This window comes from Entelurus aequoreus, linkage group LG25 (genome assembly GCF_033978785.1).
Source record: "Entelurus aequoreus isolate RoL-2023_Sb linkage group LG25, RoL_Eaeq_v1.1, whole genome shotgun sequence".
Taxonomy (NCBI): Eukaryota; Metazoa; Chordata; class Actinopteri; order Syngnathiformes; family Syngnathidae; genus Entelurus; species Entelurus aequoreus.
In genome coordinates, this window is record NC_084755.1 from 20370881 (window position 1) to 20388380 (window position 17500).

The 17500-nt window shown below is 40.8% G+C and overlaps 1 protein-coding gene across 1 annotated transcript in view; it reads right to left on the reverse strand.

Annotated features, from left to right (window-relative positions):
• Positions 1-17500, reverse strand: part of LOC133642969 (adenylosuccinate lyase-like) — a 43232-nt gene that overhangs the window by 9063 nt on the left and 16669 nt on the right. The window contains exons 2-9 of the mRNA XM_062037392.1: positions 10467-10670; positions 10281-10325; positions 10091-10170; positions 9847-10018; positions 6400-6446; positions 3807-3897; positions 3632-3701; positions 3383-3530 (exon numbers count right to left, since the gene is read on the reverse strand). Coding sequence (XP_061893376.1) covers positions 3383-3530; positions 3632-3701; positions 3807-3897; positions 6400-6446; positions 9847-10018; positions 10091-10170; positions 10281-10325; positions 10467-10670 — 857 coding nt within the window. The remainder of the gene's footprint in view (positions 1-3382; positions 3531-3631; positions 3702-3806; positions 3898-6399; positions 6447-9846; positions 10019-10090; positions 10171-10280; positions 10326-10466; positions 10671-17500) is intronic.

Consider the following 17500-nt stretch of genomic DNA (forward strand, 5'->3'; position numbering starts at 1 on the left):
AATTATGACAATCTGAAGTGGCTTTTTTCTTTTTTCTTTGTTTTATATTATTTTATTTGCGCCCGAGCAGCAGAGCAAGCACTGCAGGGGCGATGCAAAGCACCACGGGGCACCATTGAAATTGATGCGATTTTTCTTCCATACGTTTGGACGCCTTTTTGAGGCCCTTAAAATGCACGAAAAGTTCCCATATTTTGCAGGCGCGTCAGGTTTATGGTGGTGGGTCAGAGCATCGGGAAGGATGTGACCTCAAGCGTAAACCCTGTGGTGCAATGTTGTTTTTGTTAATGTTTACAAACTCATGGAATAATTCCCTGGACACAGGAGGACTTTGAGGGCAAAAACTAAAGGATTTAAATGAGTAGTAGATAGTAGTTGTTGCTTTTGTTTAGTCGTTGTATACTATTGACCTTGTTCTGCTCAAACAATTGTATCTCCAAACCCTGTTTCCATATGAGTTGGGAAATTGTGTTAGATGTAATACAAACGGAATACAATTATTTGCAAATCATTTTCAACCCATATTCAGTTGAATATGCTACAAAGACAACATATTTGATGTTCAAACTGATAAACTTTTTTTTTTTTGCAAATAATCATTAACTTTAGAATTTGATGCCAGCAACACGTGACAAAGAAGTTGGGAAAGGTGGCAATAAATACTGATAAAGTTGAGGAATGCTCATCAAACACTTATTTGGAACATCCCACAGGTGAACAGGCAAATTAGGAACAGGTGGGTGCCATGATTAGGTATAAAAGTAGATTCCATGAAATGCTCAGTCATTCACAAACAAGGATGGGGCGAGGGTCACCACTTTGTCAACAAATGTGTGAGCAAATTGTCGAACATCCATCCATCCATCCATCTTCTTCCGCTTATATGAGGTCGGGTCGCGGGGGCAGCAGCCTAAGCAGGGAAACCGAGACTTCCCTCTGCCCAGCCACTTCGTCCAGCTCTTCCCGGGGGATCCCGAGGCGTTCCCAGGCCAGCCGGGAGACATAGTCTTCCCAACGTGTCCTGGGTCTTCCCCGTGGCCTCCTACCGGTCGGACGTGCCCTAAACACCTCCCTAGGGAGGCGTTCGGGTGGCATCCTGACCAGATGGCCGAACCACCTCAACTGGCTCCTCTCGATGTGGAGGAGCAGCGGCTTTACTTTGAGCTCCCCCCGGATGGCAGAGCTTCTCACTCTATCTCTAAGGGAGAGCCTCGCCACCCGGCGGAGGAAACTAATTTCGGCCGCTTGTACCCGTGATCTTGTCCTTTCGGTCATAACCCAAAGCTCATGACCATAGGTGAGGATGGGAACGTAGATCGACTGGTAAATTGAGAGCTTTGCCTTCCGACTCAGCTCCTTCTTCACCACAACGGATCGATACAGCGTCCGCACTACTGAAGACGCCGCACCGATCCGCCTGTCGATCTCACGATCCACTCTTCCCTCACTCGTGAACAAGACTCCAAGGTACTTGAACTCCTCCACTTGGGGCAGGGTCTCCTCCGCAACCCGGAGATGGCACTCCACCCTTTTCCGGGCGAGAACCATGGACTCGGACTTGGAGGTGCTGATTCTCATCCCAGTCGCTTCACACTCAGCTGCGAACCGATCCAGCGAGAGCTGAAGATCCTGGCCAGATGAAGCCATCAGGACCACATCATCTGCAAAAAGCAGAGACCTAATCCTGCAGCCACCAAACCAGATCCCCTCAACGCCTTGACTGTGCCTAGAAATTCTGTCCATAAAAGTTATGAACAGAATCGGTGACAAAGGGCAGCCTTGGCGGAGTCCAACCCTCACTGGAAACGTGTCCGACTTACTGCCGGCAATGCGGACCAAACTCTGGCACTGATCATACAGGGAGCGGACCGCCACAATCAGACAGTCAGATACCCCATACTCTCTGAGCACTCCCCACAGGACTTCCAGAGGGACACGGTCGAATGCCTTCTCCAAGTCCACAAAACACATGTAGACTGGTTGGGCAAACTCCCATACACCCTCAAGGACCCTGCCGAGAGTATAGAGCTGGTCCACAGTTTAAGAAAAACCTTTCTCAACCAGCTATTGCAAGGAATTTAGGGATTTCACCATCTACGGTCCATAATATCATCAAAGGGTTCAGAGAATCTGTAGAAATCACTGCACGTAAGCAGCTAAGCCCGTGACCTTCGATCCCTCAGGCTGTACTGCATCAACAAGCGACATCAGTGTGTAAAGGATATCACCACATAGGCTCAGGAACACTTCAGTAACCCACTGTCAGTAACTACAGTTGGTCGCTACATCTGTAAGTGCAAGTTAAAACTCTCCTATGCAAGACGAAAACCGTTTATCAACAACACCCAGAAACGCCGTCGGCTTCGCTGGGCCTGAGCTCATCTAAGATGGACTGATACAAAGTGGAAAAGTGTTCTGGGGTCTGACGAGTCCACATTTCAAATTGTTTTTGGAAACTGTGGACGTCGTGTCCTCCGGACCAAAGAGGAAAAGAACCATCCGGATTGTTATAGGCCCAAAGTTGAAAAGCCAGCATCTGTGATGGTATGGGGGTGTATTAGTGCCCAAGACATGGGTAACTTACACATCTGTGAAGGCGCCATTAATGCTGAAAGGTATATACAGGTTTTGGAGCACATATGTTGCCATCCAAGCACAGTACCATGAACGCCCCCTGCTTATTTCAGCAAGACAATGCCAAGCCACATGTTACATCAACGTAGCTTCATAGTAAAAGAGTGCAGGTACTAGACTGGCCTGCCTGTAGTCCAGACCTGTCTCCCATTGAAAATGTGTGGCACAATATGAAACGGAGACCCCGGACTGTTGAACAACTTAAGCTGTACATCAAGCAAGAATGGGAAAGAATTCCACCTGAGAAACTTAAAAAATGTGTCTCCTCAGTTCCCAAATATTTACTGAGTGTTGTTAAAAGGAAAGGCCATGTAACACAGTGGTGAACATGCCCTTTCCCAACTACTTTGGCACGTGTTGCAGCCATGAAATTCTAAGTTAATTATTATTTGCAAAAAAAAACTATTTGAACATCAAAATATCTTGTCTTTGTAGTGCATTCAATTGAATATGGGTTGAAAAGGATTTGCAAATCATTGTATTCCGTTTATATTTACATCCAACACAATTTCCCAACTCATATGGAAACAGGGTTTGTAATCGAATAAAATAAGGAACTAGCTTAAATATTGTTGAACTCTCAATAGCACTGACCATAAATGATCGGTATTGGTATCAGCCGATCTCACTCATGGATGATTGGTATCGGAATCGGCATCATAAAACCCTGATCGGAAAATTCCTAGTAGGAACATAGGAACACAAACAAGTCGCTTCTATCGCTAGACGTTTCTCATTGAAGTCTGACCTGTTGGCGCTGTCATCCAGCGTCCTCTCCAGCCACTGCACTGAAGCCGTCTGCAAAGGGTCGGCCATCAGCGCCACCAAATGTCGAGCAAGGCTACAGCACCGCTCAGCACGCATTGGGTTCCTCTTGTACGCCATGGCACTAGAACCTGAAAGGAAAGAGAGGCGGTGATGTTGTTTGTCATAGTGGTGTATGAGGTCCAAATTAGTGATTGATTAATTTGGCTATGGTTTTGGTGAGCGAATGTACCAATCTGGTCCTTCTCAAAAGGCTCCTCAATCTCCTTCAGGTTGGCCAGCAGGCGGATGTCGGTACAAATCTGCAGTGAGAAAACCGGTAAAAGTTTTAGCCACTTTATGCTCGGAGACCTAACGAGAGTAAACACAAACACCACTAGGGAGAGACATTTCTCTTAGAGACTCACTTTATGGACAGTGGCTCCCAAACTGGCAAGGCTGGACAGACTGTCAACGTCCACTTTACGACTGTATGTCTGACCAGTCACCAGGTAGGCTCTGTGGAGCACAGATTACACATGAACATTCTACACACCAGTCTTTTAAATATACACTACCGTTCAAAAGTTTGGGGTCACATTGAAATGTCCTTATTTTTGAAGGAAAAGCACCGTACTTTTCAATGAAGATAACTTTAAACTAGTCTTAACTTTAAAGAAATACACTCTATATAAAGTAGTGGACTTGAAGTGGGTGTGGCATGGATGATTGTTTGGCGCCCAATAAAAGACTTGATGGAGGATTCTTCAAAAGCAAGGCTTCAGTCAGCAGATGCTAATGTGGTAAATGACTATTCTAGCTGCAAATGTCTGGTTTTTGGTGCAATATCTACATAGGTGTATAGAGGCCCATTTCCAGCAACTATCACTCCAGTGTTCTAATGGTACAATGTGTTTGCTCATTGGCTCAGAAGGCTAATTGATGATTAGAAAACCCTTGTGCAATCATGTTCACACATCTGAAAACAGTTTAGCTCGTTACAGAAGCTACAAAACTGACCTTCCTTTGAGCAGATTGAGTTTCTGGAGCATCACATTTGTGGGGTCAATTAAACGCTCAAAATGGCCAGAAAAAGAGAACTTTCATCTGAAACTCGACAGTCTATTCTTGTTCTTAGAAATGAAGGCTATTCCACAAAATTGTTTGGTGACCCCAAACTTTTGAACGGTAGTGTTTATTATTTAGTTATTAGTATTATTTTGGTTGTAGTTCGCAGTGGTGTGCATACTGCAATGTATCATATTAATAGGTGTTTTTGTGGTAACCAAAACATCAGTATGATACAGTGAAGTTGTAAACCACTGCATAGTATATGTACAAAAAAACCTGCTTAGCTAAATAATACAAACGTATCAACATTATATACATTGCTATAATATGTAACCAGTTCCGTGATGAGATACGTTACCAATTTCCCCAAAGCTTTGTGGAAGGGTGGGCAGCAACGCCGCCGCAACATCATAGTGCAAATCCATATAAAGGTGCAAAAAAATTAAGTTTTGCCTTTATTGCAAACAATTAGTCAAAATAAAACAAGAAAAGGAAAATAGTTATGTTTAGAACTATGTATATCTTGTTTATTTGAGTTGCATATTAATTTAAATGATGGAACTCCAGTTTATGTATTAAATTACCTTGGTCTTTGGATTGACCCTGAGTTTACCTTTAAACCACATCGATTATATTTGTAAAAATGTACATTTGTAGAATGTATGGCTGTTTGGGCTCTCTCTATAAATCCATTAATTGTTTTTCATTTCTGGTTAGAAAAAGAATAATTTCCCAATTGTTACTTCCCATACTAAATAATGTTGTTGTTTACCAAAACACTACTCAAACCTCTCAATATTTTATATATTTCTTTGTGCAGATTTGTCCTGAGGTGCCCATTCAGAATTTACCATTGTGTCATGTAACAGGCTGTTTTGGCTTCATTTTAAGTCGAGACGTCACTTTTACTGGGTCTTTTTAAATGTATTTACTTACATGTACTTAAAACAACATTAGGTTCAGTTAACAGCTCCCTATTCTCTTAGATATATGAATTATCAATTTTTACAGCACAGAAAATTCATAAAGAAATACGCCATATGGCATTCAAATTCATAGCCCAATCTGATTGGAATAATCTCTCTGCTTCTAAAGTCCATTACTTATTTTTTAATCTTTAAATCTAATTTACTTTCCAACTTGCAAATAAGTTGTTCTTGTTTTTGATTTTGAAGTTGTATTATGTTGCTTCTGATGTTGTATTGTATTGTATCGTATTCGATCGCAATGGTTTATGTAAATGTGTGTGAGCAGGTGAGATGTGGGGTGCTGTGGAAGTGGTAGAGCAGTATGTTTTTGTGTTTGACTGTGTTTTGAATGTATGTTTTATGTTTTTCTTTATTTGTGTTAGGACCCCTTGAAAACGAGATGCTGCATCTCGATTTGCTATCCTGAATAAACTGAATTGAACTACAAGTAAACTTTTTTGTCAATTTGAGCCGCCTGTGAGTGCTTTTAGATGTGTGAAGGGCCAACAGCAGCACCCAGTGCACGTTGAGAAAAGCTTTGTGGTCAGACTTTCAAAAAGTATTTACTAGATTTTTTTGCTAAACAATATTTGGTGGGTTGTAATTAAAATAAAAGTCATTAAGTTGGCAACAATAATTTATTGTATTGTGTTTTAGCCTATTTTTTATTTATTAGATTTTATTTTATGTCTCAATTGTACTTTAGGTGGTTTTATTGTCTTTGATAGTTTCTGTACCTTCTTTTCGTTATTCTGTACAGCACTTTGCTCCAATGGTTATTTTTCAAGTGCTCCACAAATAAATTGTATTGGATCAATGATTCCGTATGCGCAGTCTTCTTATTCTCTAGAAGACGAGGTACGTTATAACGTGTTTATGGGCGAGGGCAAACATGTATATAGCGTCAAATCCATGGGTTTCAGGCCATACGGTCAATCTATGGGAAACACTGCATGCCAAATATCATATGCAGTGAACTTACTTTTTGAAGCCAGACATCTCGGTAACCATCCTGTCCAGGTCTTCTACCTGGTAGAGTAGATAGTATTAGTGTATATCAGTGACGTGCAGTCAGGGGAGGCAGGTGAGGCAGTGGCTCACGTGCCATCATGGAAAGAAAAAAAATTTAAAAAGAAAAAAATTAATTAAATTGTTATATGTATCCAGTGATTATACTATAAAGTTATTTTCCATTTAACTTCACCAGTTTTAGATTTTTTTTATTCAAAATCGCTGAATTTTCACATTTGCCATTCAAATACTGAGAAGAGACTTGCGGTGAGTCAGCAGCCAGTTGAGCCTCACCATGGATTGCGCAATGACTCGGCTAACTGCTGGCCTGCTGTGCAGTGAGACCGTATTGCTATATGAATTATATTATACATTTCCATAATTTAGTTAGCTGAGGTATATAATGTACAGTGTATTTAGTCAACAACTGTATGTGTGTAACGTATTTCTTGTGCTGAGCAATCATAAAACGGCTGCGAAGACGCACTGGGTGAGGCTCGCAGTTCTCCCGCCTCATGGTGGTAGAGGGCGCTAGTGATCCCAGGGATCATTCTTGAGACTACTCAGCTGCAGAATAAGTGACAACAAGCTAGCAGTACTCTGACTCGCCACACTGGGAGAAGTGCGAGCAGACACATGTCTCTCCAGCGGAAGCCAGTCTTTTTTTCCCTTTTTTTCAAAACTGTATTTATAACAAGCATGGCATTTTTATTAGAGTAAACCAGCATTTGTGGGTGTGTTTTGTCAGATGCAAAAATATTGTTTAATTGCTTGCAATAACATTAAATCAAATGAATGTGTCTGCCAAAATGGAGGATTATATACTGTATCCAAGATGAAATACTTCTCTAAACTGGACTTTAAAGGCCTACTGAAACCGGTGCAAACACTGAACACCGGACCGTTCAAAAAGCGCAGGGGGATTTTAATATTGGAGTTTGATAGTTTATACATCAATGATAAAATCTTAACATTGCAACACATGCCAATACGGCCGGGTTAACTTATAAAGTGCACATTTAAATTTCCCGCTAAACTTCCGGTTGAAAACGTCTATATATGATGACGTATGCGCATGACGTCAATCGTTGAAACGGAAGTATTGGTACCCCATTGAATCCAATACAAAAAAGCTCTGTTTTCATCTCAAAATTCCACATCTGTGTTGGTGAATCTTTTGCAATTTGTTTAATGAACAATGAAGACTGCAAAGAAGAAAGTTGTAGGTGGGATCGGTGTATTAGCGGCTGGCTGTAGCAACACAACCAGCAGGACTTTGACTTGGATAGCAGACGCGCTAGCCGACGCTAGCCGCCGACCGCACGGATGATCGGGTGAAGTCCTTCGTCCTTCTGTCGATCGCTGGAACGCAGGTGAGCACGGGTGTTGATGAGCAGATGAGGGCTGGCTGGCGTAGGTGGAGCGCTAATGTTTTTATCATAGCTCTGTGAGGTCCCGTTGCTAAGTTAGCTTCAATGGCGTCGTTAGCAACAGCATTGTTAAGCTTCGGCAAGCTGGAAATTATTAACCGTGTATTTACATGTCCATGGTTTAATAGTATTGTTGATCTTCTGTCTATCCTTCCAGTCAGGGATTTATTTATTTTGTTTCTATCTGCATTTGAGCCCGATGCTATCACGTTAGCTCAGTAGCTGAAGAGCTTCGCCGATGTATTGACGGGGAGATAAAAGTCACTGTGAATGTCCATTTCGCGTTCTCGACTCATTTTCAAGAGGATATAGTATCTGAGGTGGTTTAAAATACAAATCCGTGATCCACAATAGAAAAAGGAGAAAGTGTGGAATCCAATGAACCCTTGTACCTAAGTTACGGTCAGAGCGAAAAAAGATTCGTCCTGCACTGTAGTCCTTCACTCTCACTTTCCTCATCCACAAATCTTTCATCCTCGCTCAAATTAATGGGGTAATCGTCGCTTTCTCGGTCCGAATCTTTCTCGCTGCATTGTAAACAATGGGAAAATGTGTGGAGTCCTTCCTCCGGTGACGTCACGCTACTTCCGGTATAGGCAACGCTTTTTTTTTTTATCAGCGACCAAAAGTTGCGACATTTATCGTCGTCGTTCTCTACTAAATCCTTTCTGCAAAAATATGGCAATATCGCAAAATGATCAAGTATTACACATAGAATGGATCTGCTATCCCCGTTTAAATAAAAAATAATAATTTCAGTAGGCCTTTAAGACAAAATTAATGTGATCATACAAAGGTTTTCATGGAGGATAGCTATTGCTGCTTCAGATACAAGTACAGAAAGGTAAGATACACTCACAATACTTGATTTATTTTGTTAAAACCAAATGGGACCAAAAAGTATTTAATAACAACTTTATCAAATACTTTTTGGACCAATTTATCATATCATAATATCATTATGATAATGTTTTTATGAAAGCAAATAAATCCCTTATTTTTCTTGTTATTCTAATGCGCAACCTAATGATTAGAGCTACACATATGAATTTAAGTAAAAAAACGGAAAAAAAACCTCCAAAAGTATCTTTGTCTGCTCCCTCTCTACGGATTTTTCTGTCTGCACACGAAAGGACTTTTGCCGATGTTTTTGTACTGAAAGTGAATTTAACTTTTTTGAATGTTTATTATTGTAGCAATATGGTTGTTGAAGTTAAATATTTTTGTGATTTCTGATCGTTTGTGAGCCACCAAAGGGACTTCTGTGTGTGCGGGAGTGAGGGCAGAGCAGCGCATACAGGACAGATCAGCTTGTCGTCTTCGTTTTGGCTTGTAAAGAGACAGTTGATTCATCACCTCCTTGTTATTTTTGTTTGATATACAGTACTGTGTATAGTAGCAGGTATTAGATAAAGTGTACAAACCTTAACTAAAATAAAGACTTTCATCAAGGCTGGAACGCATTATTCATATTTACAAGGTTTATATATTTTCATTGGGCAGCATGATGGAAGAGGGGTTAATTGCATCTGCCTCACAATACGAAGGTCCTGAGTAGTCCTGAGTTCAATCCCGGGCTCGGGATCTTTCTGTGTGGAGTTTGCATGTTCTCCCCGTGACTGCGTGGGTTCCCTCCGGGTACTCCGGCTTCCTCCCACCTCCAAAGACATGCACCTGGGGATAGGTTGATTGGCAACACTAAATTGGCCCTAGTGTGTGAATGTGAGTGTGAATGTTGTCTGTCTATCTGTGTTGGCCCTGCGATGAGGTGGCGACTTGTCCAGGGTGTACACTGCCTACCGCCCGAATGCAGCTGAGATAGGCTCCAGCGACCCCCCGCTACCCCAAAAGAGACAAGCGGTAGAAAATGGATGGATGGATGGGATGGATATATTTTAATTTCCAAACTTTTCGATTTTCAAACCCTGTTCAAGATCAATTTCGTAAATCGAGGTTCCACTGTACATTTCAATTGATTTTTTTTTTACCTTGTCATGGTCTCCCTGAAAGAGCTGCAGGAAACTAGCTTGAGTGCCGGTGGTCCCCTTGACCCCACGGAAACGCAGGTCATCGCGTGCCCGCTGCAGGTTCCTCATGTCCATGGCCAAGTCCTGCAGCCACAAGCACGCTCGCTTTCCAACCGTGGTCAACTGGGCCGGCCTGCAGGCAGGAAATGTGAGATAGGGGACAAAATAAGACCATACAGTGAGCAAAGACAAGGAGCAGACTTACTGGTAGTGTGTGAAGCCCAGCGTGGGCAGGTCCGAATATTCATCTGCAAAGTTTGCCAGTCTGTCAATGACTCTGGCCAGCTGTAAATATGAATGAATGAAATCTAAGACTTATAAAACGGAACCTGTTCATTGTGTTGATTTAATTGCCCGGATGGGTGCACATGTTAGCGGCTGCAGCTGCGCCTCACCTTGGGTAAGAGAATGTTGAATCCATCATGCAGCATAATCAGATCCTGAGGTAAAAGAGCAAAACATCTTCAAGACTTAGTGTGAAGACACGGCGCTATTGACATCATAAATAGAAGATTCATTTTTTCATCTATTTTCCTTGATAGCGTTTTTCTTGTAACTTTTAAACAAATAGGCATCATCACCGTGTTGTCTCCCACGTAGCAGGAGGTAGCTCCCAGGTGGATGATGGGGGCCGCGGCGGGGCAGCAGTGTGCGAAAGTGTGAACGTGAGCCATGACGTCATGCCGGAGTTTACGCTCCTCCTCCGCTGCCATGGCGAAGTCGATTTCCTCCGCGTGTCTCTCCATCTCCGTGATTTGCTCATCTGTGATGGGCAGACCCAAAGCCTGAGGAGGAAGGATAGGATAGGTTTGCCATTTTTTGCGATTGTTAGAATTTTAGCTCAACGATTCATATCACTGAGGCACTATTGAAGAATTGGGGGGATAATGGATTTTTACTACTTGTCAGTAACCAACAGAGGGCGTAAATAATTGAATCCATTGCTTCTTTTAAAGGCCTACTGAAATGAGATTTTCTTATTTAAACGGGGATAGCAGGTCCATTCTATGTGTCATACTTGATCATTTTGCGATATTGCCATATTTTTGCTGAAAGGATTTAGTAGAGAACATCAACGATAAAGTTTGCAACTTTTGGTCGCTGATAAAAAAGCCTTGCCTGTACCGGAAGTAGTGTGACGTCACTGGTTGTGGAGCTCCTCACATCTGCACATTGTTTACAATCATGGCCACCAGCAGCGAGAGCGATTCGGACCGAGAAAGCGACGATTACCCCATTTATTTGAGCGAGGATGAAAGATTCGTGGATGGGAAAAGTGAGAGTGAAGGATTAGAGGGCAGTGGAAGCGATTCAGATAGGGAAGATGCTGTGAGAGGCGGGTGGGACCTGATATTCAGCTGGGAATGACTAAAACAGTAAATAAACACAAGACATATATATACTCTATTAGCCACAACACAAGCAGGCTTATATTTAATATGCCACAAATTAATTGCGCATAACAAACACCTCCCCCCTCCCGTGCATATAACCCGCCAATACAAATCAAACACCCGCACAACACACTCAATCCCACAGCCCAAAGTACCGTTCACCTCCGCAAAGTTCATACAGCACATATATTTCCCCAAAGTTACGTACGTGACATGCACATAGCGGCACGCACGTACGGGCAAGCGATCAAATGTTTGGAAGCCGCAGCTGCGTACTCACGGTAGCGCGTATACAACTCAAAGTCCTCCTGGTAAGAGTCTCTGTTGTCCCAGTTCAGCCGGCCACTAATACACCGCTTCCCACCTACAGCTTTCTTCTTTGCTGTCTTCATTGTTCATTAAACAAATTGCAAAAGATTCACCAACACAGATGTCCAGAATACTGTGGAATTTTGCGATGAAAACAGACGAATTAATAGCTGGCCACAATGGTGTCCCAAAATGTCCGCTACAATCCGTGACGTCACGCGCAAACGTCATCATACGGAGACGTTTTCAGCAGGATATTTCGCGGGAAATTTAAAATTGCACTTTACTAATCTAACCCGGCCGTATTGGCATGTGTTGCAATGTTAAGATTTCATCATTGATATATAAACTATCAGACTGCGTGGTCGGTAGTAGTGGGTTTCAGTAGGTCTTTAAAGGTATATTGAAGTTAAGTTAATCCAAAACAGTTAAAAGTTGGTAAGAATGCACAATATAATTGTCTTTATTTTTTTCCTTTAGATTTAAGTGTAGTTTGTGCACACTAGGAGGTAAGAAAAGACTCGATCGCAGGTGGATTTGACAAACTGTTCCTGCAGATTTGTTTCTGATAAAATATGTTATCACTATTATGGTAGGTCTAGCATCACACATCCTTAAAACAGTAGTGAAGCTTATGTCCTTATTTCCATCCATCAGTGTGGCAATCACATCGTAGTTTGCTAGCAAACATACATCAGAAAAAACCTAACCCACCTATATGAGTTAGGTCTGCAACAATTCATCGATATAATCAATTAATACAATTTTTAAAAAGCTTCGATTTATATTCTGTTGCTTTGAATAATCGTTAAATAATAACTCATTGTAAAAAATGGACAAAACCTGAACCGCATGGAGTGGCCGGAACTTTGAAAAGGCAAACAGTTTCCGCACGGCCGCTGCAATAGAGCGCACATGAGAGCTGTGGCGTGCGGGGGCTGAGATCTGTGTAGCGGCTAACAGCGAAGAGTTTTTGATGTTTTCATTTTTATTAATGCACTTGTGCTAAAATGCAGTTTTAATGTTGATAATGTGCATTTATTAGAAAAGAAAGAATGGTGGTGTATGACAAGCAGAACAATCATTGTTTATTTCAACCATTTACACTTATATAGTTTGGTTGTTTATCATTATACTGTATGTGCTTTTAAGATTATTATTATGTTTTTGTTTGATTATGTATAAGTGCCTGAGTACATTTTAAAAGCGCTATTTGAGTAAAAGTAATTATTATAATTATTATCGTCATTTATAGTGTGTTTAATCCGATTAGTCGATTATTAAAACAAACTTGCTTACTAAAATGATCAACAGAAAAATGTTATTTACTGTATGTGATTGCATGTGTAATACTTTTGATAATGCAACAAACATATTCCAAAAATGTTTTCGTCAAAATAAAAAAATAAAAAATTTGAATTACTACTTGTCCCCCTGACTTATGATTTCAAAATAGGTTATCCATCAATTTTTCATAAAAAATTATAATCAATTGCATACGCAATTGTGTAATATCATGAGGCGATTATACATTAGTATTCATATATATTCACGGTTACAAACAGCCCTCTGAGGGCAGCCATACCTAATAGGCTATTTTAAAACATGCCCCTATGTCCAGATTCTGTAATGAATTCTGCCTACAATAATCACAATTTGTGGTGGCCTCTGAATTTAGCTTTCTTTTACTTTCTGAGAGAATCTGTTTTGTTATATTTTGCCTTAACTTTTTCATGCACTTTATTTATTTTTAAAGTAAGTTAAAGGCCTACTGAAACCCACTACTACCGACCACGCAGTCTGATAGTTTATATATCAATGATGAAATCTTAACATTGCAACACATGCCATTACGGCCGGGTTAACTTATAAAGTGCAATTTTAAATTTCCCGCTAAACTTCCGGTTGAAAACGTCTTTGTATGATGACGATGACGTATGCGAGTGACGTCACTATCCATCCATCCATCCATTTTCTACCGCTTATTCCCTTAGTTAAACGGAAGTATTGGTACACCTTTGAATCCAATACAAAAAAGCTCTGTTTTCATCTCAAAATTCCACAGTATTCTGGACATCTGTGTTGGTGAATCTTTTGCAATTTGTTTAATGAACAATGAAGACTGCAAAGAAGAAAGTTGTAGGTGGGGTCGGTGTATTAGCGGCTGGCTGTAGCAACACAACCAGGAGGAATTTGACTTGGATAGCAGACGTGCTAGCCGACGCTAGCCGCCGACCGCACGGATGATCGGGTGAAGTCCTTCGTCCTTCCGTCGATCGCTGGAACGCAGGTGAGCACGAGTGTTGATGAGCAGATGAGGGCTGGCTGGCGTAGGTGGAGCGCTAATGTTTTTATCATAGCTCTGTGAGGTCCCGTTGCTAAGTTAGCTTCAATGGCGTCGTTAGCAACAGCATTGTTCATCTTCGCCAAGCTGGAAAGCATTAACCGTGTATTTACATGTCCAGGGTTTAATAGTATTGTTGATTTTCTGTCTATCCTTCCAGTCAGGGGTTTATTTCTTTTGTTTATATCTGCATTTGAGCCCGATGCTATCACGTTAGCTCCGTAGCTAAAGTGTTTCGCCGATGTATTGTCGTGGAGATAAAAGTCACTGTGAATGTCCATTTCGCGTTCTCGACTCTCATTTTCAAGAGGATATAGTATCCGAGGTGGTTTAAAAGAGTGGTCCCCAACCTTTTTGTAGCTGCGGACCGGTGAACGCTTGAAAATTAGTCCCACGGACCGGTGGGTGGGGGGTGTATTTAAAAAAAATAAAATACTTTTTTTTTTTTACATAAATAAATACAATCATGTGTGCTTACGGACTGTATCCCTGCAGGCTGTATTGATCTATATTGATATAGAATGTATATATTGTGTTTTTTATGTTGATTTCATTTTAAAAAAAAGAAAATATATATATATATATATTTTTTTTTTAATTCTTGTGCGGCCCGGTACCAATCGGTCCGCGGACCGGTATCGGGCCGCGGACCGGTGGTTGGGGACCACTGGTTTAAAATACAAATCCGTGATCCACAATAGAAAAAGGAGAAAGTGTGGAATCCAATGAACCCTTGTACCTAAGTTACGGTCAGAGCGAAAAAAGATACGTCCTGCACTGCACTATAGTCCTTCACTCTCACTTTCCTCATCCACGAATCATTCATCCTCGCTCAAATTAATGGGGTAATCGTCGCTTTCTCGGTCCGAATCTCTCTCGCTGCTGGTGTAAACAATAGGGAAATGTGAGCAGCACTCCAGCTTGTGACGTCACGCTACTTCCAGCGACCAAAAGTTGCGAACTTTATCGTCGTTGTTCTCTACTAAATCCTTTCAGCAAAAATATGGCAATATCACGAAATGATCAAGTATGACACATAGAATGGATCTGCTATCCCCGTTTAAATTAAAAAAATTCATTTCAGTAGGCCTTTAAAGTTTATTTCTAAGAGTATTTTTGGTGCACAAAGTGTTTAATTGTGGCAAGCCATGGTTTCAATCCATCAGTAGTGTTCACAATGATTGCCTATCTTACATGCTGTTAAAGAGACAGGCATGTCGGGTACCAAAACATATTTTTTTTAAGTGCAAAAAGAAGCTCTGTGCTGGTGATTGGGTTATTCCGTCTACCCTTTTCCACTTTGGGAGACATGTGACGTCCTCATGTGGAAAGACTTAATATCCTGATTAGATTGGAGCTTTTTTTTGTTGGGTTAGAGAAGCCCATGTGACAGGACTATAAAATAGATTGGATGGGGAATTGTGTCGCCACCTTTAAAACCATTTACAGAGTCCAGCTCTGGCCTGTTTAAAGGTCAATACGTCTCTGGGCCGACACAGAGCACACAAAACTACTTAATCTCACTGCAGGATATAGGTCACCAAAGTCTGGCTGCTGTCTACTGTTACTGACACACTCTGTGTGTCAGTAACAGCAACACGCAACCTGCCTAAGCAGTGTTAGCTGAGCAAAGCTAAACATGTGCAGAACTTATCAAAAAGAGTGCAAACATGGAGTGGAGCCAATAAGTGTAACAAACAGGTCATGTGGGGTGATGCATGTGAATAAAATCGTCACGAGTTTACCATCATGTCTCCTTTAATGCGATCATACTGAAGCTTCTCTCTATTATGCTTACTCATACGCTGACTAACACACTATTTAAAACTGACTAATACTAACATATATATATTTTTTCGAAGTTCTGTCCAGCCACTCAGGAAAATCATTTTTTTATCTCTATTTTTACATTTTGATAGAGGGACGTATTTTTTTATTATTTATTTTTTAAGTTATGTACATGTAGATGCTGTATCAGGACAGATCCATTAAGAGTTTGAGCAGAAATATGTTGTATAGGAATTAACTATACACAATAACACATTAACAAAATGATGTGTCAAATGTTTTTTAAAGTAATACCTTTGTGACATGAAAAAAACACATGTAATGTAAAAAAAACATGGCGTTTACTTTTTGATATCAAAATAAAACACAAAGCAGTTTGGCTAAGGAAGATGAAGTCAATTAAACAAGCTTTGTTCTTTTCCAACTCCCCCTTGTGGTTCAGTACAACAGTTTGGCCAACAACAACAAAAAACAGGAGTGACATCTCTCAAATCGAATACACAGCCTACGTTCAGTTCGATGAGATCACAAAACATTTGAGCCAGTATTGATGTTATTTGAACACTGATACTGTTAGCAGGTAAATAAAGGACAAGTGAACATCCCAGTCAACAAACTAAAGACTATATAAACAAGTTGTGACAATGTTCACGACACATCACCTGCTGCATGTTTCCTCACATCATTAACTCTCAGTCACAGCAGCTGATGGACGCTGTATTGACAAAATAAAAGCAACATCATATAGTTGTTCTCCTTCACTGTTTACTTGTAGTGTGGGAACAAGTGCGTCTGTCTCCAATATTGTCCACACCTGTGTCCATCTAACAGCAGTACGCTCTTAAATGCATGACGGGAAGCGAGGGAAGATGACTATAGTGTCCCAGAAGAGTTGGTGCTGCAAGGAATTCTGGGAATTTGTTCTGTTGTTTTTATGTTGTGTTGCGGTGCAAATATTCTCCCAAAATGTGTTTGTCATTGTTGTTTAGTGTGGTCTCACTATATGGCACAGATTTATGACAGTGTTGGCGTTGTTTATACGGACACTCTTAGTGTGACATGTATGGCTATTGACTAAGTATTCATTCACTTGCATATGAGTGTCAAAGTTAACATGATCATTAAGATTGACTACCATCATGCAGAGTGGCAGCTTCTCTTCTCATCCTCAGCTAAAGGCCGTTTGTATTCCGTCAAACTCCGCATGGTGTGAAATCAATCGCTTGGCTCCGTGTTAATTAAACAAAGTAGACGATATTACCATCCGTCTGGAATTTGATCGCAAATTATCATTATACCGTTGACCATTACATCCCTAGTCCATTAACAAGTGAAAAGGTAAGGGCGGTTGTTAGAATAATTGTTTCTAAGTTATCACAAAAACTTTGTGTTACATTGAGTGGCCGGTGAGAAACAAAAGCTGTCATTGGAACCTACCAAGAATAAAGCTCGTAAAACTCCACTGTGTAGGGGGAAGCAAGATGAAGGTGTTCCTGTTGTCTTTCATGTATTATAATCAAACTAGGGCTGTAACAACTAATCGATTAAATCGATTAAAATCGATTATAAAAATAGTTGCCGATTAATTTAGTCATCGATTCGTTGGATCTATGCTATGTGCATGCGCAGAGGCTTTTTTTATTTATTTTAAATAAACTTGTATTTATAAATTGCAACATTTACAAACAGCTGAGAAACAATAATCAAAATAAGTATGGTGCCAGTATGCTGTTCTTTTTCAATAAAATACTGGATAGTATAGAAATGTAGTTGGTCTCTT